Source organism: Canis lupus, chromosome 15, assembly GCF_011100685.1.
Source record: "Canis lupus familiaris isolate Mischka breed German Shepherd chromosome 15, alternate assembly UU_Cfam_GSD_1.0, whole genome shotgun sequence".
In the NCBI taxonomy this organism is placed as follows: Eukaryota; Metazoa; Chordata; class Mammalia; order Carnivora; family Canidae; genus Canis; species Canis lupus.
In genome coordinates this window covers 44,651,254-44,674,466 of record NC_049236.1, presented here as the reverse complement: position 1 = coordinate 44,674,466, position 23,213 = coordinate 44,651,254, and the positions used below count along the sequence as shown (strand labels likewise).

General features: G+C 42.2%; 1 protein-coding gene across 8 annotated transcripts in view; it reads left to right on the top strand.

The window, feature by feature from the left end:
* The window catches only part of ZNF827 (zinc finger protein 827), a 168,649-nt gene that overhangs the window by 87,205 nt on the left and 58,231 nt on the right, over positions 1 to 23,213 (top strand). For all 8 annotated transcript variants that reach the window (XM_038558912.1, XM_038558915.1, XM_038558913.1 and 5 more), the window contains exons 6-8: positions 3,775 to 4,014; positions 6,375 to 6,432; positions 23,008 to 23,111. In XM_038558912.1, the coding sequence (XP_038414840.1) occupies positions 3,775 to 4,014; positions 6,375 to 6,432; positions 23,008 to 23,111 (402 nt within the window). The remainder of the gene's footprint in view (positions 1 to 3,774; positions 4,015 to 6,374; positions 6,433 to 23,007; positions 23,112 to 23,213) is intronic.

Genomic DNA, 23,213 nt, shown 5'->3' with positions numbered 1-23,213 from the left:
AGGCAGAGGGAGAAGCAGGCTCCATGCAGGGAGCCCGATGTGGGACTCGATCCTGGGTCTCCAGGATCACACCCCAGGCTGCAGGCGGCGCCAAACCGCTGCGCCACCGGGGCTGCCCCTTAAGAAGAGATTCTAAAAGGATTTATGACATATGTGAAGAGGGAAGATGATGGGAAAGAATAAACCCTGGATGGATAGACATGTCCCTGGGTGTGGGGCTCAAAGCTAAGGGTGAGTGAAATGATTAATTCAACCATTGTTTTGTCAAGACACCTAAGGCAAAGGAAGAGAAGAACAGTGGGATCTCTTGCTGACTTGGGATCTGTTCCCAAATCAGCCTGTCTCCTGCCTCCTAGGCTGACCTGTCCAGGCACCAAGCCTGAGATGGTGATTAATATGTGGGGGAGCCTTAAGCTAGAACTTAAGAGGAGGTTTTCTTTATTATTTGCCTTGGGTGCTGATTAAATTTGGGGGAAGAGGGTTGAACACAGAAATGTGACAAAAATTTTACAGCAGTGATTTTCATATGGAGCGATCTTGTCCCCCAGAGGATATTGGCAATGTCTGGAGTCATAGTGGTTGTCACACTTGGAGGGTGGGTCCTACTGTCCCTACTGGGTAGAATCGAAGGATGTTGCTAGCCATCCTACAATGTACTGCACAGCCTCCCGAAATAAAGAAGTATCTGGTCCCAAATGTCAGAAGTGCTGAAGTTAAGAAACCCTTCTTTAACAAAAAAAGGCAAGAGAACATTTGGCCATAATGCTATTGCACAGAAAAGCAAGGACCACAAAAATATTTCTTATATTATGTCTCACTTTCCCATTGAGATGCCAGTTTGAAAACTCTTCTTTTTAAGTCTGGAGTCTATCAGGTAGATTAAAAATGCTAAAGATTTTTTTTTATCAGTAATCAGTGTTTTATGCATTTGTGAAAGGTCAAGAGTTGTCATAAGAAAGGGCAAAAAGCACTTCATGTAAATCATACTTGAAATTATCCCAAGTAGCTTTCAAAACCTGATACCATTAAGTTAGTGGTACACATAGTCAGATGATTTTCAATCCAGGGGCAAAGCTGGGGAAAGGAGATGGAAAGAGATAAAGATAATGGAGCTTCTTTCTAGCTTTGCTCTTCATATCATTGAGATTTTTGTGGAATTAAGTGAATCCTTTTCTAGTATGTTTTTGTGTTTGTCTTCAAGCCTTGGAATGACTTGCAGGGTTCAAAGACATCATTACACACCTGTGTCAGTGACCTCACTGTTTATTTTCCAAATATTAAGTACTTTGTGGGAGCACAAAGAGGGAAATGTGTGTTGTGACTGCACCTATGGGTGAGGTAGCTAGAGGTCAGGTTGGCTATCAGGTCACCAAATCCCTAAGAGGTTGCAAGGGGTGCAGTCAGCACTCCAGAAAGAATCAGGTGGACTACAAGTCAAGGCAAAGAAGCTAGGCGTGTAACTTTGAAAGCTTCATATTCTTTTCTTTTTTTCTTTTTGTTTTCTTTTAGCATGATTGAATCAACTTGGTTTTTGTGAGCTTCACAGATATGCGGAGAGACAACAGCTTGGCAGGAATAGGGAAGGGGGGGCCTAAATTAAATATAACAGTTGCTTGCAGTTTAGTTGCTGACAAAAAAAAAAAAAAAACACAAGTCATTTACCCTGAAAACCATGTGTAATATGTCGGGAAGGAGAAAAGAACAATTAGCACACTTCTTATATGGCTCTTATTGACAACACTATATTAACTGAAATCATTGAATTAAAAGCTTCTGTATCTTCTTTACTACAACTCAACAAACTGTACATGTACTGGCTCTCACCTGTCTCTTGCTTTGTGAGGAAAGCATAGTTTTCTCTAACCACCTAGCTTATAGCAATGAAGTTCCCCTTTCACACCTGTCCCATCCACTTCCTACCACTTCTTATTGCTATATCCATCCATCCACCACGAATTACCACAAACTTGGTAGCATAAAACAACATAAATTGATTCCCTCATAGCCTGGAGCCCAGAAGCCCGAAATCTGAAGGCTCTAAGGGCAGCCTCTTTCCTTACCTCTCCCAGTTTCTGGTGGCCCTGGAAAATCCTTGACTTGTGGCCGCATGACTCCACTCTCTTGTCTTGCTCTGGTCAGACTGCTAAAACAAAATTCCACAGACTGGGTGGCTTATAAACCACAAAAATTTCCTTCTCACAGACCTGGAGGCTGCAAATCCAAAATCCAAGAGCTCAAATATTTGCTGTATGGGAGCTCTCTGGGGTCTTTTTATAGGGGCACTAATCCATTCATGAGGGCTCCATCCTCATGACTGATCACCTCACAAAGGCCCCACCTCGAAATTCTATCACACTGGAAATGAAGTTCTTTAACATACTAATTTTGAGGTGCGGGGGTGGGGGTGGCGGAACACATACTCAATCCATAGCATTGTCTCTGTTTTCACATGCCCTTCCCCTGTATCTGGTCTGTATCTATTTATTATAAGAACACTTATCATTGGATTTAGGGCCTACCTGGGTAATCTAGAACAATCTCATCTTGAGATCCTCAACTTAATCACATCTGCAAATACACTTTTTCCAAATAAGGAAACATTCACAGGTTTCCCAGGTTAGGACATAGACATATTTGGAGGGGCCACCATTCAACCCACTGTTCTATCTGTATCCTCTTTTTTTTTTTTTTCCAGAATGCTGAGTACAGTATAGTTACTAATAAATGCTTATTGATTTGAAAGTATGCGCTTTTTAAAGTGACCCAAATTAATGGCTGGGCTGATTGCCCCACCTTGTTTCGAAGATGCTCTGTCATTAGCTCTAAAAAATGCATGGACCTAAAAACAGTCCAACTTTGCAAGACAAATGTAAGTTTCAGACTAAAGATCTAACATCTAGTAGTCACACCTAAAGCAACAACAGTCAGTAAATTGAACCATTATTATAACCTGTAAGATTGCTGTTTTTCTAAGCATTGGTCCTTGGGCTGCAATTAACTTCCTAGGTGGTTTTGAGGATTGCTAGCTCCCAGCAAGGTATTAATATCTCAGTTGAATCGACCCTATTTACCCTTTATTAATTTAGGTGCCCTAGAAGAGAGAGAGAAAAAAATTGGTTGGAGCTTTATTATTTTTTTTTTAAGATTTTATTTATTTATTCATGAGAGACACAGAGAGAGAGGCAGAGACACAGGCAGAGGGAGAAGCAGGCTCCATGCAGGGAGCCCGATGCAGGACTCGATCCTGGGACCCCAGGATCACACCCTGGGCCAAAGGCAGGGGCCAAACTGCTGAGCCACCCAGGTGTCCCAGTTGGAGCTTTAACAATAGAGGGAGACAATCATAATATTAATATGTTTGCTTTTATTTGGTTTGCTGAAATTGAGTAAGTTCTGAAACAAAGACCGACGTTCACCATGTTCTCTGTTAATTCTGGAAGCAGCATGGCAGGATAGAGCATGTGAGGGAGTGGTCGGGAGACCCTGGTCACCGGACAAGAGTGGTAAATTCAGAGACCTAAGCCTGATTCTGCTGCCGCTGGTGTAGCCTTGGGCAAGTCACTTAACCTCTCTGGGCTTCAGTTCCCCACCTTCTCAGGAAACCAGGTGGGCCAAACTAGTAGGTCTTCAAACTCCGTTCCCATGTGCTGTGGCACTCTTCTCACCTGCGCCCAGACGTGATCCTTGTGGTTCTCTTCTGGGATTAGAAACTGGGTTTGGTTCAGAATTTTGAAACCATGGTGTTTTTGTCTCTCCTCATTCACTTGCTTGCAGCGGAAAGCTACAAGGAAACTCAGATGGTGAAGATTAAAGAGGAGCCCATGGAGGTTGACATCCAGGACTCACATGTCTCGGTATCACCCAGCCGGAATGTTGGCTATAGCACTTTAATCGGGCGAGAGAAAACCGAACCCTTACAGAAGATGCCAGAGGGCAGAGTGCCCCCAGAGAGAAACCTCTTCAGTCAGGATATCTCTGTGAAGATGGCTTCCGAGCTTCTCTTTCAACTGTCAGGTATGTTTCTGTGCAGAAAAATGTCAATAATTGGGAATAATTGGAAGGAAAGCCACTCTAACAAAGTAAAAACACCGGCATTATAGGATTTTTCAGACAGAAATCAATTTTGTTACTTTAACGTGCATACTGCCACTCAAACTAACAGTTAATAAAATGCTGCCAAGTGGAACTCCTGCCAAACTTTCTTCAATAAATAGTTAAGAATCATTTGAAATTAGAACTCTATTCAATTTTGTGCAAATGATCCCTGTTGACTAGGCTAAACATCTCACCTCTACTTTTGCTTAGGCAGTTGATCTGATTAACAGCCTTTTTTTTTTTTTCTAATGTCAAAAGATAAACTTCCATTTACTCCAGCAGTGACTGAATTACCATGAATTCCACATTAGTATAGTTTGAATTAAGGCGATTTTACTGTATCTTGCCAAAAAAAAATCAAGGAAAGGAAAAAGACAAAAATATAAGGACTCTTTCCAGCCATCCCCTTGCAGAGCATATTTCTGTAAATTAACTGTTTCTACTTTGAATACTTGGAATTCACAGGTTTAGGAATTACCAGCTCAGCTGAGTATCTTGATAGAACAGTTGAGAGTCCTATTTGTTTCCTTTGTTAGCCCTTTCAAGCTGGATAGTGTTTGTCCTTAACAAATTTATCATGCTGTTATTATTTGAACATGATTGAGATCAAAGATATATACACATGTAAGGTTCAGATTCATATGAAATACACATAGCTTGTCTGTAGTCAAGCATTGACCTGCATATGGAAGTTCACGCATCAGTCAAGTTTGTTACTAATATCTGATAAGCTCTCTTTTGTTTTGGATAACATATTCAGAACGCCATGAGATGCCTCATTATTTAAGGATTCACTCGCTTTCCCCACTAAGAAGAATGTCAGGGAAAGGAAGCTAAAATCTGGACACCATCATGATAGTTCACCTTCTCGTTGGCCTGGTGACCCACCCCAGAGCTTGAAACTATCAGCTGGTCCCAAAAATGGTGGCCTTATAGTTCTCAAACAGGGATTGTTATTTGTGCAGAGCCCTGCAGTAATGGAAATAGTTAATTCTCTAAATTTAACAGGACACAGAGATCTGTGCAAGCCCTCCAAAGCTCCAAATCATACAAGATGCTTTAAAAAAAAAAAAAAAAAAAACAGGCTGAAAGCATATCTAAAAACAATATAGCTTTGAAAATTACTTAGCAGTTAAAATTTGCAGAAGTGAGGCCAGTATGGTTTTTTTCAGAAAGTCTCTGTCTCTAACAGTACATTATCACTGTCTCCTATCAGTGAAAAACTGTGTGTCTGAGAGTTCTCACCCTGGCACTGTCACTCACTGCCTGGGTGACCTCAGGCAAGTCTTTTAGCCCCGATTTCCTACTCTCTGAAAGAATACTGCCTCTGAATCCAAACTCACCCTCGTTGTCATTGTTGAGTGGACAGAAAGCAACTGTCCACACCAGCTTGCATGCAGCGGCTTCAGACTGGTGTCACAAAGTATTGGGCAGATGTTGTAAGTCTTTAATTTTTCCAAATATCTCCTTAAATTTTTTCAGAAATCCCTAAGATCAGGAGTTTTTAACTTGCCCTGCCTTGGAAATCTGAAACCCTTGTAAGCTGGCCAGGTTTTCTCTGCCTGCTCCAGCCATTGAGAGCTGTGACAGTCAGGGCACAATCCTCACATTTGAACTGGATTGGGAAGGCCAGAGTTCAACTTTTGTGTTCTTGAAAGCTAATTAAATAATTTCTGACAGCTGGTAGATACAGACCTCAAGACAGAGTAAGGGAGGGTTTACCTCTGCTTGTCTAATGATATTTTTTGTCCCTTGTGACATTTATCAGAATAAGCGCTCGATGACTGCGGAACCCAGAGGTCTTATGGCTGTTTTTATATCCCCTCTCACAAAGGGGCCTGACAATACAGAATGCTTAAAGGTTGCCATCAAAGTCAGAAGCGGAACAGTTGCAACAACTGCAATTTTCATGCTGAATCAGAGGAAAGCAGAAATTTTCAGCTGGGGAAAGATGTAGTAGAAATAACGGGTTCTGTGCACGTCTCTCTGTGTGTATGTGTACTTCTTAAGGCCTCATTAAAATCAGACAACACATTTGAAATTTGTCAGTGACTATTTCCCTTTGATTGGTTTTTACTAAAATATTTTTGTGGCTGCTGTCTATATGCTTTTAATGATTGTCTTTACGAATAAGACTGGGAGGGTTTGAATATTGAGAAAAAGAAACCCAAAGCAAACCATAAGAAAGAAAAATGTTGAGGGAGTTTCTGTTTAAGCCTCAGAGACACAAATTGAATATAAGAATGACCTGAGGAACGTTTCATTCTTTCTCCTTACAGAAAAAGTGAGCAAAGAGCACAATCACACAAAAGAAAACACCATTCGGACGACCACCAGGTAGGCTATTTCATGGAGGGGGGTGGGGAATCCCCTCAGAGCACCCCCCATGTGGGCCATCAGGCACAGTTACGTGTTGCGCAGTGTTCCCCAAACTATTTTCTCAAAGGAGTCAAAGGAGTTCAAAGGAATCATGCCCTTTGCCACCAGTGTGTATTAGAAATTTTGTGGAAATTTAGGAATTTCAATAAAGCAAGGGCGCCAAGGGGGAGATCACTAATAGTCATCAAACATCTAATAGCTGTTACTTGGCTGGAGAATTTTCCATATGTTCTTGTTTTTTATTCCTTATGATAGTTTTTGTGAAGTAGATCATATTATCATCCTCCCTGCACAAGTTTCTTGATTTGGGAGTTTAAACTGGTGGCCCAGCTGACATCAGGAGCTGGGTTCCATACCTCAGGAAGGCCTCACCCAGTCAGTAGACCAGGTTCTTACTATACCTGTGCACCTACATAGCTCCGCAGGTGTGGACTGATCATTTGTCACCAAGGATATCTCAACTTTTTATCTCAGCATTGTTAGAAGAGTAGACAATTTTAAATCGAGAGAAAAATGCTCTAAAGGGCTGCAGGAAAACCTTTGTCATTAACAGCTGTAGGTAAGGAAGCTTGACATTTGCCAAAGGCAGTTTGAGGAGGTCAGCCAGGATGGGCTGCTCATCCATTTGCCATGTGGAAGGAGGAGGACTGGCCAGTAGCACCACCCATCCCAGCCTGGAAGGCCGTCCAGACCTGAACTACGTGAGCTCTGGCGAGTGCACACCCCACCACTGCAGAAAAGGAACCCTGGAGGAGATAGGAGCTCTAGCTTTGAAGAACCATTCCCTGCCCTCAGACCACCCTCCAGTTCCTGAATTGCCCACAATGCAGGCTTTACCAGATGAAAGAGGGACAGGGAGAATGAGGTGTGAGCTCCCAAAAAGGCTTTAAATCAAGGAGCTCTGCTTCCCTGAGCAAACTTAGGTTCTTCTTAATGGGAACAGTTGACTGGTTTTGTGTTTTTAATTCTTGCAATGAAAGATAAATGATGTCTTTCTTTTGGAGGTGGTATGAATTGACCTCAGAGCATTATCAGGCAAGTGAACAGTGCTCATCTGAACCTTACCCTGAGTTTTTTTTTTTTTTCTTCTTTTTAATTCGATGACTTGGAATTTAGGAATATCAAATATCTAACAGTAATTAAGAGAGCCAGCTGCCCTCACACAAAGTTCATATAGGATTAGGAACATGAAACCTACTGTAACAGAACAGAAGAGTGGTGCCAGCCTTGTTTCTTTATATTAAGCACACAGATAGAAAGTGGGCCTGGTGATCTGGTCAGCACATTGTTTGGGGAAATGGGTCTCAGGGCTGGGAAGGCTGTCTCTCTCCCAAGTTGGATGCCCGAGTAGGAGATGTTACCTACTACAGGTATCAGTGGACCTTCTACATGTGATCAAAAGACTACTCAGTATCTATGCTTATGTCTGTGGGTCTCAACACATGAAGTTGTGCTGATTGGGAGATAATGAAAGACAGCAGACTAAACATAATAAATGTTAATTTTAATTTGCTTCCATAGGTTTCTGGAAGCATCACAGGTCAGGTTTCCTAGAAGCAGAGCCTGAGGCAGGGATTCCGGTGATGGGGCTTATTGAGGGAGTGCTCGCCCAGGACTCTGCCAGGAACGAAGGTAGCAGGAGAGGGAAGGGGAAGCTGTGGAGCAAGGATGTGGTTTTCGCTGGATTCCAGCTGTAGCGCAATTCCACAGAGAATTCTGAAGCATGAATTGCACGACAGGGCGAATTCTGCCTGGGAGCAAGGGGGCCAGCTCTTAGGACCCCAATACTATTCACTAGCTTTGGGTCATCCTCCTCGTTGCAGGGGCGCGAAGGGTGAAGGCAGTTCTCGCTTGCTGTTTGCAGCCAGCACTGCCAGCCACTTGCTCGCTCTAAACAGTAACGGAGCTCTGGGCAGGACCCAACAGCACCCCCTGTGGTGGTTTTCCTGCTGGATCTTTAAGATCACATAATAATATTTATACAACAGAAAGGTATGCTGTGAAGCCATGTTATTTTATGCTTTTCAGGTGTTCTCTGGGAAGAGTAAGAGGACGTTTGAACTTGCCCCAAATGAGTGAAATGCGTCTCATAGCCTAAATTGCCTTGGCTGGAGCTAGAGCATAATTATAGGAAAGAAGAGAAATTTTTTTAGCCATTTGGCAAAAATGAAGCAATCTTTAAATTCCTCTCTTGCTGGGAAATTATGAGTAAGAAGAAATCAAAATCAGATCTTTTTTCCCAAAGAAAAGGAAAAGGTTCTTGCTGTGAGCCCCCAACATAGTACAGTGTTCATAACGCAGCGTTGCAGAATTCTTGGTTTATCCTCCTTCTATAGAATCCTCGGTGTTTTTATTCTTCCTCTGAGTAGGAACTTGTTCAATTAGCCTCTCCTCAAATAGATCTCTTTTTTACCTTCTCACCTCATTACTTCAGGTGGAATAGAATCAAGCAGCTTTGTGCCAAGAAATCCTCCTTAACCTCAGTTAACTGATAGCAGGGCCAGGAAAAAAAAAAAAGCCAGCTCCCTCTCTTTATTGGTTCCTGTTTTAGAAGGAACTCTTATTTTGTATGTGCAAGGTCAGTTTAAGGAGGTTATGTTTTAAGGTAGGATTTGTGATACTTTTCAAAAAGATTGATGTCAAGCCTCCAAAGTTCCTTATCTCTGGATTTTTAGGTGCTTAAGTGGGATCTTCTTCTAGATTTTCCAGAAGAAGCTGGCTGGCCGGAATGGTGGCTCATGATTGCAGTCAAGTTCAGAATCTTCCATGTTTGAGAGTTGCTAGGTACTGAAGATAGTTTAATTCTGAAGGGCGGGCCTTGGTACGCTGGCCACAGCATGGTACTGGGATCAAGCTCTTCCAAATGCCAGGGGGTGCTTGAGCTCCTCCACTGAGTGAGATCTCCTGCCCTTAGAGTCTGGATATCCAGGGGGCTGAGAGCAAAGAAGAGATGTGCAAGACCAGAAGAAAGCAGCTAATTCTCTCCTCTCCTGCATAAACCCACAACTTTCTCCACAGTTGTTTGTCATCTTTTGGTCTTGACTCTCATTCCAACCACAAGAACTAAGGAAAAGTGTGGCAGCCTAGGAAGAAACACTGTAGCTTGCCATTCCAGTGTGTGCTTACCAAGGAGACGTGGGGTGTGGATCTCCTGGGCCGATAATTGCACCTCCCTCCTCGACCAGTCCTTTCAATTGGCAACTCTGCTGTTTGTTAATATCTCTATTATAAGACGGGCAGAAAAAAAAAAAAAAAAAAAAGACGGGCAGATATGGAAAGAGAAAATGATGTTAGACAGCATTCTTTGTTAGTAGTTTTTTAAAAAAGGTTTAGATGAAGCTAAAGGTTGAAACTAATAACTATCAAGTTTCTGGATCATTGGCTCTCTACCTCATTTTTAGAAAACTCTTCCAATGGAAAATTTCAAACATACAAAAGTAGAGAATGTACCCATCACTCAGTTTAAACAAATACCATCTCATGACCCTTGTTGATAGGTCCCCTCCTTTTGTTCTCACTCACCCTGAATTATTTTAAAGTAAATCCTGTTAAGACATCATGTTAAGAACTTGTTTGAGAATGCCTTTTTTTTTTTTTTTTTACTCCAAGAACTGAGACTCAGCTGCTTAAATTAGTATCATCTTCCAAAAGTAAAGGAGAAAAACAATCTACCAAAGTGCACTGTGTAGCCAGGCAGAGAAATCAATCTACTTAACAGCTGGAATGATTGGATCATGTGGTCTTGCTCACCAATGCCTTGACCTTAACCCTTCTACCCTTGTTTGTGCCCTCCTAGGGGCACCTCCACCAAATCAGTCCTTGAGTTGGAACTTCACTGTAAATGCTAAAACAGCAGTTCTTTTGCCTGTTTAACCTCAGAGTCTAGCAAATTCAATCTAAGTGTAAAGAAGGCTGTGCATCTCCTTTGAGATAGTGTGTGGACTGAGTGTTCTTAATGCCATTCTACTTGATAAATGAGATGAGGAGACAGTCCAGCCAGACCCAGGAGAACAGAAGGACTGAACACTTAAGAGACTAATAAAATCCTGATTTTTTATTTCCGTTCCTAGCACAAGCCTAGATTCTGCAGGGAATAGATAACCAGCTAATATGATCATTTGTTGATGAAAATATATGAGGCATGATATCATAACCAGATCCCAAAGTTTAATGGAATAAAAAGAAGATCTACATCTTCTGACATGGACCATCACCCCGCCAGATGCTGGATAAGATCAAAATAGGAAAATGGAACCCTAGAGTAAGAATCAGATAGCTCCTGGCAGGTGAATTGGACATGCTCAATGTTGTGTAACACCATGAACGTCAAACAATGGCTGCCAAGAACCCTCTCTTGGTTATTTGTTCTCTCTTTTACCCATTAATAATTCAGTGTCCTTGGAGATATAAGATTGCAGGCCTTAAGAAAAACTTCTCACACCTGGCTTGCTTTATTCCAAAAGCAAGGAAGCATTTGCCCAAATTGGCCTTTTCCCTATTACAAGACAAAAAGCAGAAGTGGGAAAATCAGAGAAAGGTCGACTCATATCATGCCATGCCAACCAACATTTAATTTGCCCAATTTTCAGAACTTGAAATGTGGGCTTTTTGTTATGATTTAGATAATGGCACTTCTAAGTGCTCACTAAAAGACGTATGCACTTGGAAGTGTCCAATATAGAATTTTCCCGTGTGATGGTTTGGATGCATGTCCTTAAATATTTATGATTCAGTAATAGAAAATACACACATTTGGAAAAGCATAATGTGCTGCCTCAATTTGCACAATCTCCTCTTAGTTTTTTGGAAGGCCAAAGAGAATAATGCTCTATTACCTTAAAAGAACACTGAATTAGACAAAAGCAATTAAGAAAATAAGAAACAGAGCACATGAAATTGGTAATTTTTGAGTAGCTCTCCACCTATTCTCATTACCCTTTAAATTTTAGGGCTTTAAAATTAAATGCATTGAGATTCCACTTCTGAAAAAATGGAAATTGCTACTTATTTCATGGAGTCCCTTCAGTTAAGACATGTGGTACTTTTTTGGGTGAAGTCAAGGCCCGTGGGAGGCCATTGCAAATTTTAAGACACCTTTCCTCAAGGTACTGCCACCTACTGTTATACTGTCACAATAAGTACATAAATTTTTGATATCTGTGATGTGAAGCAGGCCCTTCTAAATGTGGTACCTTTGTGCAGTGCATAGCCTGCACCACTCTTGCAGCTGCTCTGATACAAGTGTCGAGTTGAGTTGTCTTTTCATGGACAGTACGTTGTTTTCAACTTACCTTTGTTTTCAACTTAACTTTGAGTTTTCATTTTTCAAAGAAATTAAACTCATCCTTGAAAACAGTAAATCTTTTTTTTTTTTTATGTGCATATAGCCTGAAATTGTTTTGTGCATGGCTCCACTTGGCTTTTTTCCTTATTTCACCACACCTTTCTCAGTACTTTCTATTCTTGCCCTCCATTGTCCTGTAAGTATCACTCCTGCCATTTTTTTTTTCCCCACCTGAGATGTCTATACTGAACTGATGTGGTTGAAACAATGTGCTTCCAGAACCATTTGGTATTGTGTTATTGTAAGGAAACAAGTTTCAATCTCCTTTTGAGGATCTAGAGAGGGCTGTACCTTTTCTTCATTTCCCACCAGCCCTGCCACCTTTGCTTCTGCTGGCTTGCAACAGTGTTCTGTCTTGTTTGTGTAACTCAAAATAGCCAGGGATGAAGTATAAATGTGTAAGTCTCCGTAAGTAGACATCTAGCTTTCTCCCTTTGCTGCCTTTGACAAGTTATGCACGGGTGACATGACTAGGAGGTATATGTGGTTTAGGTGCTAGCTCAATCCTGTTCTTCTCATCTGGGATTTTCCTCTCAAGAGTGTCTCCTAGAGACATATCAGATATGCAAGGGGTGACCTCTGTTTCAGGATAAAAAGCCCTCTTGGGTGATGCAGCAGACCTTGGAGCATCCCCATTTCACTGGCATATTGCCTACAACGTCCACAGGACAGAGTCTGGTGTCACTGCAGGGAAGACTGAGTTTAGCTGTTCTCTGCTCACCTCAGCAGAAAGCCTGTTGTCCCTGCTGGAGCACAAAGTCAGAGTCCCGTGGGAGATCCAGGTCCCTCACAAGCTGACATTTCGCGGATCCGGACATGCAGGTTCACTTCCGTGGCCTGCAGTTGGCTCCGGCTCCCCGGGTCTGGCCTCCTCGCCGCAGCAGCCCTCCACAAGGCCTGGCATTGTGCTCCTTGTCCTGAGAAGTTTCCTGGCCCCGCAGTAGATGAATGCTCAAGCTGCAGCCGCAGGAATTGTTTCTTGAAAACTTGGTGTTAGGTTGTACAGATTGGCCTGCCTCTGAGACAACCCTAAATAGAAGGCATTTGTACTTTTGAAAGAATAAAATTTAAAGAATAATAATAATAAGTTACCAATATATATTTCTTCCCAAGATGCTCTATTGTTCTTCTGTAATTATTTTCAACAGCCTCTCCCGTCCACAGCTTTTGGCCTTTCTCCAGCTCAAGTGACTGATACTTGGTGGAGTCATGACTTACATACAGTTGTGTCTGCCTGGGTCTTAAAACTGCCTTCGATTACATTATTCCTCGGCTTACTCTTTAAAAGACTGAGAGGCTCTTTAAAAACAAAGGATCCTGAACTATAAAACTTAGTCTTTTTTTAAGTTTTAAAAATAACTTTTATTGGTGGAGAATACAGGAGAACATAAAGAAGAAAAAATAATCATGCTATTTAGAGACAGCTGCTGCTGAATTGGTGGTGTATCTCCTGGCTGAATTTTTGTCTGTGTATGTGCATATACTTTCCTATAAAAATTAGATCCTACTATAGATACAGTTTTTCAGATTTCTCTTTTTAGCTAGTGATATACTAAGAACTTCTTTCCATGTCAATAAAAGTAACTCAATATTTATTCTTTTAATGTTTACACAGTATTCAATGTTTGCATGTGTCACAATGTATTTAATCAATCCCCTGTTATTAGATATTAAGGATTTGGTTTGGTTTTGTTTTCCCAAGTTGTTGCTAATATAAACAATCTGAGGATAAATTGACAAAAAAAAATAGTTTTCAGGCTTTTGCATGGTTTGTCTAATGGACTTTCAAAAAAGGTCAATCTGCAGTTCTACCAGAAGCTAATTAAGAGATCAAGAAAATATTTCAAAGGTCTTGTGCTTTATCATTAGAAAAATGTGTTTTTTTACCAATTGAGAAACTAAAAATTATATTTTATAGTTAAAACCTTTTTATTTATTGATTCTTAGTGATGTCAAGCATTTTGTTCACAGGGAGGCATTTGTATTTGTTCTTTTGTATATTTTCTTTTACTGTCATTTATTCTTCTCTTTGGTGGTTTGTCTGGGTTGGAATTTTTGTTTGATTGTTATTGATTTTTTTATTATGAAAAATTTCAAAACAGAGTAGAAAGAATAATGAAATAAACCACGATGCTCCCATCACCCACTGAAAAAACATTTGCCACGCTTTATTTCATGACCCTGTTCTTCCCTACAGTTTATTTTTTTTAATTTTATTTATTTATTCATGAGAGGCACAGAGAGAGAGGCAGAGACATAGGCAGTGGAGAAGCAGGTTCCCCATGGGGAGCCCGATGTGGGACTCGATACTGGGATCCCAGGATCACACCCTGAGCTGGAGGCAGATGCTCAACCACTGAGCCACCCAGGCGTCCCTTTCTGTACAGTTTAAATCACATACCAGACAGATATCATAACATTCACTCTCAGATTTTTTTATATATTTCTCTAAGAAATAAGAATCTTTTTCACAATACCATTTAACACTATACAGAATCAACAACATATTTGATTGTTTTTAATTGCCAAGAAAGTTCTATTTGATCACCACCAGCCAAGTATATACAGTTATATCAATGGACTAGGAGGAGGAGACACATCTTAGCTTTCTTGTCAACTCTGAAAATTAAAGATGAAAATCTGGTGTAGAATGACCTTGGTTCTCCATCTGCCCACAAGCCCCATTTAGAAACCCACTGAGTCTGCAGTGCCAGCCTCAATTTGTAGATAAAATGTCCTGGCTGAAGCCTGCCAATGTATAGCAATTTATTCACGTTTTATTCAGTACCATCCTTCTTTCTTTGAAAATGTGTGTACCTAACATGATCGACGACTGGGTTTCTAGGCCTGCCCACTGGGGTTGTAGGTCTCTGTCATGTCCCTTTCAAGCTTGAGTAGGGAATTTGCTATTTTGGATGGTCAGAGTTGTCTTCGGGTCAGAGGCTTACAGTCATTTCCCATCCCCATGTTCGAATTCTTTTATTAAAAGAAATACATTAAAATCGGGATGCCTGGGTGGCTCAGCGGTTGAGCATCTGCCTTTGGCTCAGGTCGTGATCTTGGAGGGAGCCTGCTTCTCCCTCTGCCTATGTGTCTGCTTCTCTCTTTGTGTCTCTCATGAATAAATAAAATCTTAAAAAAATACATTAAATCATTCAAGAATAGGAGGTTCTTATTTCTGTGGTGTTGCAAAGGGAAAGGCACTGTTCATGAACATCATTAAAACTTTTCTTTCATTGTAGATGATTCCCTTTTTAACTGACTGCTAGAATGTTCATAATAAAATTGGCACTGACTGTTATACCTAAAATGTTAATATCTGGGCCCATTTCAGAAGCAGCAGCTAATGTCTCATCCAAAATGAAATTGAGGGCCCAAGTTGGAAGTTGGGAGGACCACATATAGTCTAAGATGACATGGAGTGATTGCTACACTGTAGCAAAATGACCTGACAAGGGTTTTGTAAAGTACTAAAAATTCTTTTACAGAGATCTGTAGAACTGAGCATTTTGTGTATTTCAAATAAAATCATGTATAAATGTATAAAATATGTAGTAGATATGTAAATAGATCAAAAATGGATTAAGCATCTCTTATCTCATAAATTGTTAGCAGAGAAATTAATTAAGGCCAGTGATATTTGAGATAAAAAACACTTCCTTAAAATTCAGGTGTTAATCATGATTAATTAAGTTGAAAATGAAATAATGTTACTTGATCTTTTATAAACAATGAAATATGAAAAATAAAGTGCAGTGATGTTTTGTTGTGTAGTTGTGGGCATATTTTCATGCAAGCTGCTCCAGCTTCTCAGAATGTTTCTTCTGACCTTAAAGTACTTGAGGAAATGTTAAGAGAGTTATAGCTAATCCTAATAGTTCCTCTATTCCTTATCTTCGAATAATCCCATCTTTTTTATTTGATATGTGGGAAAACCTTTAAAAAAAAAACAAAGCAACCCTTTCTTTGGCAAGGACCGTCTTCTGTTTTTGTCAGCCAGGTCTCTTGCCTATCTTTTCTGGAAGCTTCTGGAGGCACGGAAGATTGCTTTTGTGACTAGTGCTTCCTGTTCACTTCAAGAAGTTAATGCGGTGTGTCACTCTTGGGGTGTGTCTCCAGGTCGAAGTGATTTAGGGGTCAGAGTTTTTAAAAACCCAGTGCAGTGGTTTTAGATTAATATATGGAGTTTCAGTCCTTTAAAAAATAACAGGATATATCAATACAGAAAACTAGTATTGTACTGATGTGAATTAATAGCTGAGGCTTAGTGGAGATTGAGGCAAGCCCTGTAAACAAGGCCATCTGGAGAGGTGGTCCAGGGGCCAGGGTCTGCTGGGAGTGGGTAGCAGCTAAAGAGAGAAGATGCTGACCCCCGCAGAACTTTTCCACTCCAGAATGGCCCTTTTGGTTCTCCTTTTGCAATATATAACTTCTCAGAAATATCGGAGTCAGATCATTTATTCTTAAGATTTCCTTAAAAAACAAAACAAAACAAAACAAAAATTAACCCAGATTCTTTTGGACATATTTTACGCAGCTCTTGGAAAAAATCCTGAGGCCCTGTTATGTTGTGTGATACATAGCTGAATAGATAATCAAGTACTTGAAAATACACCATCTTTTTTTAATTGATTAAAGAAAAATTTGTAAATTCATGTGCAAATGAAGTCAGAATATCCCTTCAGCATGATGTGTCTGCAACTCTTACATTAATAGAATTTCATTCTATCCTGAAGTATAGAGATCCTTCTGGGTTCTGAGTAAAAACTCACTATAGAGCAGTCTCTTTCCCGTGTTTAGTCTTTCTTTTCTGTTGGTCATTCCCAAGTGGAGCCCTAAGAGTTATTATTGTCTTTTAGAAGAGGAAAAAATATTTCTTCTCTGTTGCTCCTTTGAAATAATTGTGTCGTTATTTAAAGTACTTTTTCCTGGGGCGCCTGGGTGGCTCAGTCAATTAAGTGTCCGCCTTTGGCTCAGGTCATGATCTGGGGTCCCAGGATAGAGCCCCACAATGGGCTCCCTGCTTCTCCTTCTCCCTCTGCCCTGCCTCCCACTCATATGCTCTCTCTCTCAAATAAATAAATAAAATCTTAAAAAAAAAAAAAGTAAAGTACCTTTTCCAACTTTCTTTTATATACTGTATCCACTTTGTTCTTTTCCTTTTTATTTTGCTATTGTTATCAACATGAGAATTCCTGTAACGTTTGGTTTCAATGCTGGTGCACAGGGAGGGTGGCTTTTAAGTAGATGGGCCTTCTGTTCTGCATGAAGCACAGCTCCCTGTTGGCACTGAGATGTTAAAGGTGGAAATATTTGTGCCACAATCGGCACTTAGCAAAATGTATCACTATTTACAGCCATAATCTTTTACGAACTGTTTTATTATTTATTGTAAATCTTTCCTTCTCACAGCCCCATGCTGTTGACCCTTTGGTCCATGCTGTCTGATGCCTGGAACTGTCCAGCCACGGTGACAGCAATGCCCCCTCAAGTTTTAGCTCTTCAGTTTTCCACAAGAGACAAATGAAAATACACTTTCAGTGTTCATTTCACTTTTATCCAGAAAAGAAACTTGGATAAATAAACATCTTGTCTTTTCTAAGTAGCAAAAGGCAAGAAAAGTAATGGGGGAGTCTACACTGGTAGCTTCCAGATGCTGCTTCTGAAAATTTATACTCATTAACTAAGTCTTTCAGGTAGCCTGTTTGTGTCTGGGCCCAAAGGGGATATGCCGTGGCAGGTGGGGATTTTGTTATATGAGGACAGATGATGATCCCTTTTCCTACTGGCCATTAGTTTCAACCTCTTACTTTACCAACTTTTCAGCAAAAATGTTAACCAGAAATAAATCACTTTGTGGCAGTTTTTCCCTTTTCCCCTTCTTTAGTTCACTTTCTGTTGGAGAGGCTTTTTCATAGTGAAATGACTAAAATTCAGGCAGCTGGGGAGTCAGGAAGTGAGAGCCATGCAGCAGTCACAAGCTGGCTGCTTTTCTGGAAGAACTGGGAACCGTCTAAGTGACTAGTTGAAGGATAGTACAAATGTGCTTCAGAGTTGAGCATATCAGAAAGTCTGTATTTCATTTATTGTTCTCCCTGGGGAGATGCCGACCCAGTTCATGCTGTGTTGGGCACGTCCCGGAGCTCCCCTCTCTGCCACCTTCTCCCACCGTTGCCATCACTGCAGCATGAACGCAGTGCCGGCTTTGTCCGCTGCAAACCTGGGCCTCCGCCAAGAGCAGGTTGGGGGCGGCGGTGCTTTACCAACGCATGAGGCATGGGAGAAGAAAAGAAGCTTAAAGAATACCATCTCAGCATTCTGGAAATTGCATTGCTCGGCTCCAGATTGCAAATGCTGTGTCTTCCATCCTCAGAACATAGGCAGAGTTGAAGATGGCCAACATCATTGGAGATCTAATCCCATTAAGCAAGCACATACTATGCAAGCATGCTCCAAGTGTGGGTTTTTCTCCTCCTCTTCCTGAAACATAGATGCCAATCTAGGTGGCTGAAAGATTAATATACAATGTGTATGTAGCCATACTGCCACCATGAGCTTCATATCTGTGCTGAAATAGAGGCTTCTGAACACCTGATCACCTCATTCCTCTAACCTCTTTGTTTAGGCTTAATAGCAGAGATGAGCTTGCCCTCAAAAGCAGTGCGTGCCAGCAGTAGGGAATGTTTAGGATTGCAAATTGACAGGCCTCAGGGTTGCAGAAGTTTTAGAAAATTGGGGCATATCTTCTAGAGGAAATAAAGACTAAATCATTTTCACTTGCTCTATTTCTCCATTGAAAAAGTTCTTTAGAGATGCCCGGGTGGTTCAGCGGTTGAGTGCCTACCTTCGGCTCAGGTCGTGATCCTGGAGTCCTGGGATTGAGTCCCACTTCGGGGTCCCTGCACGTGGAGCCTGCTTCTCCCTCTGCCTATGTTTCTGCCTCTCTCTCTGTGTCTCTTATGAATAAATAAATAAAATCTTTAAAAAAAAGGGGGGGGGATTTCTCCTCTAGTTACCTGAGATCCCTCATCCTGAAATGGTTGCTCCCATCCCCCCTTCAGCCCTCCTTCCTCTCTCTTCCTTTTGCTCTGTCCATTCCAAGGAGGATCTGCGGTTCCGTACTGTCCATGAGCTCCCTGGATATTAAGAGATCACAGGAGAGGTGGTGCAGCTTAGTGGGTAAGAGTGCAGACTTCAGTGCCAACCTGCTGGTAAAGGGACCTTGTGAGGATTAAGTGAAGTTAAAGTACACAAAGTATTTTAGGACAGTGCCAGATAGTAGCAATATATGCATCAGTTGCTACTTTTTATTGAGCATGTCCTATGTACTGAGGACTTGAATGTGAAATACCATACTTAACCCCTGCAGCACCCTTAGAAAGAAAGCATTTTAAAAGCTTTTTCCAGTGATGAAACTGATGCTGGAGAGGTTGCTTATGTGATCAGAAGGCACTTAACTATTAAATGGTTTGGAACTCAGACTCAGATCTTTCTGATGCCAAACTGTGTGCTAAACCACTGCACTCCGCGGAATGAACAAATGCAGTGGTGCAGCTGCACATGTGGCCTGGGACTGATGCTCTCCGTTGACCTTCTAGCGTCTCTTTTTAGATAAGACCTCACACTAGACTTATGCTGCCTTGACCTGTGAAAGTTTCTTTATTGATTCCTTGCCCCATAACATTACTTGTCCTTTTGTGTCTCTTTAGTATTCAGTGTGACTCCCCCTCCCTCAGAAGAAGACTTTTCTGTTCTATGCAGGATAAAGCTGCACCCGGGGTAGAAAATTATTTGGAATGTTGTTTTCCTCAGTGATTCTCTCCCTTTCGACTCAATTTCTTATGAATGGCTTGGTGATAATAGGGCTTCATTCCTCACATCAGTGGAAACCTGCGCTGTTGCAAAGAAGACGTGAAGATGCAGAGCTAGCCCACTTCCACTACTTAGCAAGACCTAGGAGGCTATTCCCAGCATACGGTGCGGCAGCCTTGGCCCGGCTCACCTGGAAACCTGAGGGCTGATTTTAAATGCACCTATGGTCTTACCTGCACTAGCTCTTAAACTGTTATTCCATCTGCCTGTGTCACTGCTGGTTTGAAGCCTTGGCCACCGGCGTCACGATGCCCCACGTGGACCGCTACTCTGGTCCCCTGTCTTGTCTTCAGCAAGCCCCCCGGGCAGAACTTCCCGGGACTGAAATCTTATTCCGTCCCCCACTTTCTTGAAATACAGCAGGGCTTTCTGCTGCTACTGGGACAAAGTCAGGATCCCTGCACGCAGCGTGCCTGCCCGAGGCTTTGGGGCCTCGTGTCCCTCCTCAGTGCACCTTCTGCGAGCTGCGCAGCCTGGCTGAGTTCTCTGGCTCTGCAGGGGACACTTCCCAGCCCCTTGGACGCTGACCACCCTTCCCTCCGTTCAGGTCTCAGCTCGGTTGCCGTGTCTGCAGGAAAGCCGTAGCTGGCCTCCCTGGCCAGGCTAGACCCCCACTGTAACACCATACCCTCTCCTGCTTAGCAGTGGTCTCCGAACATTTCCCTCTCCCGTGCCCACACAGGTCTCCCTGAGATTTGCAACCGTAGCCACTTTTGCTGACCACTTTGCTCCCAGGGCCTTGCACCTAGTGGGCACTCACTAGATGGCTACTACTGTCAGGCCAAGGGAATGAGGGAATTACACGTGTTTCTCTGTGGCAAGAAGGGTAATATTTGGAGATACCTGTTAGGGGACCCCTCTTGGGATTCTTGATGCCCTCAGAGGGAATCTCCACATTTCAGGCCAAACAATTGGTGTGCTTTCCTGAACTCTCAGATTTCTAGGTGCTTTCAATAGCCAGAGTCACAGTAACATGGAGGCCCATTGCCTGACCTTTACCATGTGCCCGGGGACCAGCCCCTGGTGTTTTCCTTGTGAACTGTCCACTCAGATACAAGGGTAGCTCTGCCCTCTTGTATGGAAGCTCCAGAGCTCATGAGGTAGGAACCCAGAAATCTTAACACTCTGGGTTTGACCCACAATCCTCCATGGTCTCTACGTCCCTAGAAGTCCTTTGATTGTAAACAGTTTTCTTACTTGGAAGAGTTGGACATCAACCTCGTCGCCCAGAAGTCAACAACTCTTCAAGGGCAGCCCGGGTGACGCAGCGGTTTGGCGCCGCCTGCAGCCCGGGGTGTGATCCTGGAGACCCGGGATCGAGTCCCACGTCGGGCTCCCTGCGTGGAGCCAGCTTCTCCCTCTGCCTGCGTCTCTTTCTCTCTGGGTCTCTATGAATAAATAAATAAAATCTTAAAAAAAAAAAAAACACAACTCTTCAAAATCAGAGTGACTTTTTCTTCATTTTATACAAGAAAACTCCACACTTTCGGTCAACTTGTAAGGAAAAGTTGGTTCATTTATGCTCCTCTTTGAGTTAGACACAGGTATGGATAAAAAGTATCTCACATTTATTGAGCACTTCGTGTTTACCAGGCACTATGAAAGCACATTCTATGGGCTGTCTTACTCAGTCCTGACAGCTTCTCTGTGAGCTGTGGATGCTGTGATCATCCCACTACACAGGCAAGAAACAGGCTCAGAGAAGCTAGGTCATATTTGTAAAGTCACACAGCCAAAGGTGATAGAGCTGGAATTTGAACTCAGAGCTGCCCACCTTTGAGCACATGCTGTTAACCACCATACAGCATTGCCTTGTCCTCTCAAGGATGCTCTATCACTTGCAGGTGATGAGCTGTCTGACATAAAACAGTATGTTTCCCCATTTCCCATCACCTACTAGCCTATAGCCGTTTCACTCTCTAAGCCTATTTAAATGGTCTTGTATTTAAGATATAAGTAAAAAGCAGGTGTTAAATCTAGCCTAACAGTCACATAAAATCATATTGTTAATTACGTCTTTTTAATAAATATATGTCTCCCATTTTATCTTAATATTTCCTTTCAATATTTAATGACAGTAACCATAGCCTTGAGGCATGTTTAGAAAAGCAACAGCGGTCATGGCAGTCCTAGTTTTGTGTGCCCTGCAATCTTTTCCTTCCCCTGCTCCGCTGTCTTGCCGGGACCTGATCCCTGCGGGCTGCCTCTCTCCGGCTTCTGGGAAGGTCTCCAGCTCCTGCTCCCGCAGGTGTCCCCAGCCTTGGGCTCCATTCACCCCCTTTTCTTGTTCCCCCAGCCTCTGTGATGGTTGCCTCCCATTCATCATGGCTCTGGGCTGCATTACTGCCCCTATGGGCCCTGCACCACCTGTGTACCAGATCCCTCCAGTAAATTTTCTCTGTTGCCAATGAATTGGGCTTTCTGTTCTGCAGGCTGGAGTGGACAACTGCAGTATTCTCACATGTGATCGCGGTACTTATCTGCAGTTTACTTTAGAGGGATGGATAGTGGATGCTTACCATTGGGTTGACATCCTCTGGTTCAAAACGTCCAAAACCTTTGTGTTCACAGTTGCTGTGGTAGTAGAGCAGAACCCTGGCTCGGTGTCTGACATCCCTGATTCTAGTTCTTGCTGAGTCACTCATGGAACTTAGGAATCACTCGGGTTAGAGCCTCAGTTTCATGGGAAATCAAGGTCTCTCCAATTAGATGGCTTAACTCCTTCCAAACCAAGGCATTTCTAGGATGCAGTCACAGTTTCCGTGGGGACCAGTGAGTTGTCTCCGTCAGCGCGATAGTCCCGGACTCTGGCCTGCCTTCTGTCCTTTGTGTTGCATGCTCTTGGTCCCGAGGGCTCCGGTGACAGAATGTGGGTGAGCCAGGGCAAATCTGTCGCCTCTCTGGGAAGAACCTCAAGAACTGTCTGATTCAGACAGTTGTCTACATTTGGCTACAACACGCTTGCATGACACCATAGCACAAGAGTAAAAGTTACTGCTCAGCCGTCCGGACGGTGGGTTTAGCAATGTTTCAAAGATGATATTTCATATAGTCACCTTAAGTCTAAAACCAACCAGCAGAATATACAGATGGCACTTGTCTGATGTCATAGATTTTCTCTTATTCCATTTTAAACACAATCTTCTTATATTCTCTAAACTCCATTTTAAAGAAATACCTTATCCTGCATTTGTGTATGTTTGTAGGTGCATATAAATATATATGAGTGTGTATATATGTATATATTTGGGGCCAGATGCTCTGGATAATGTAAGTAACTTTAATTTACTAAACTTCACCCCCTCCCCCCACCCCAGCCCTTTCTTTTCAGAAGATACATTTAGACAATCACCATTCACCTCTAATTCAAAAGACCTGCTGCCCAGTGAAAATGTGCTTCACGGAAGAATATCAGCGCCAGGTATGGAAACATTATTGACTTTGCTTCTGCTGTTGGTTGCTTAAAATTACTCCTCTGAAATGTGTAAATTTTCAGATACTTTCAGCTTAGATGTGGAGGTTA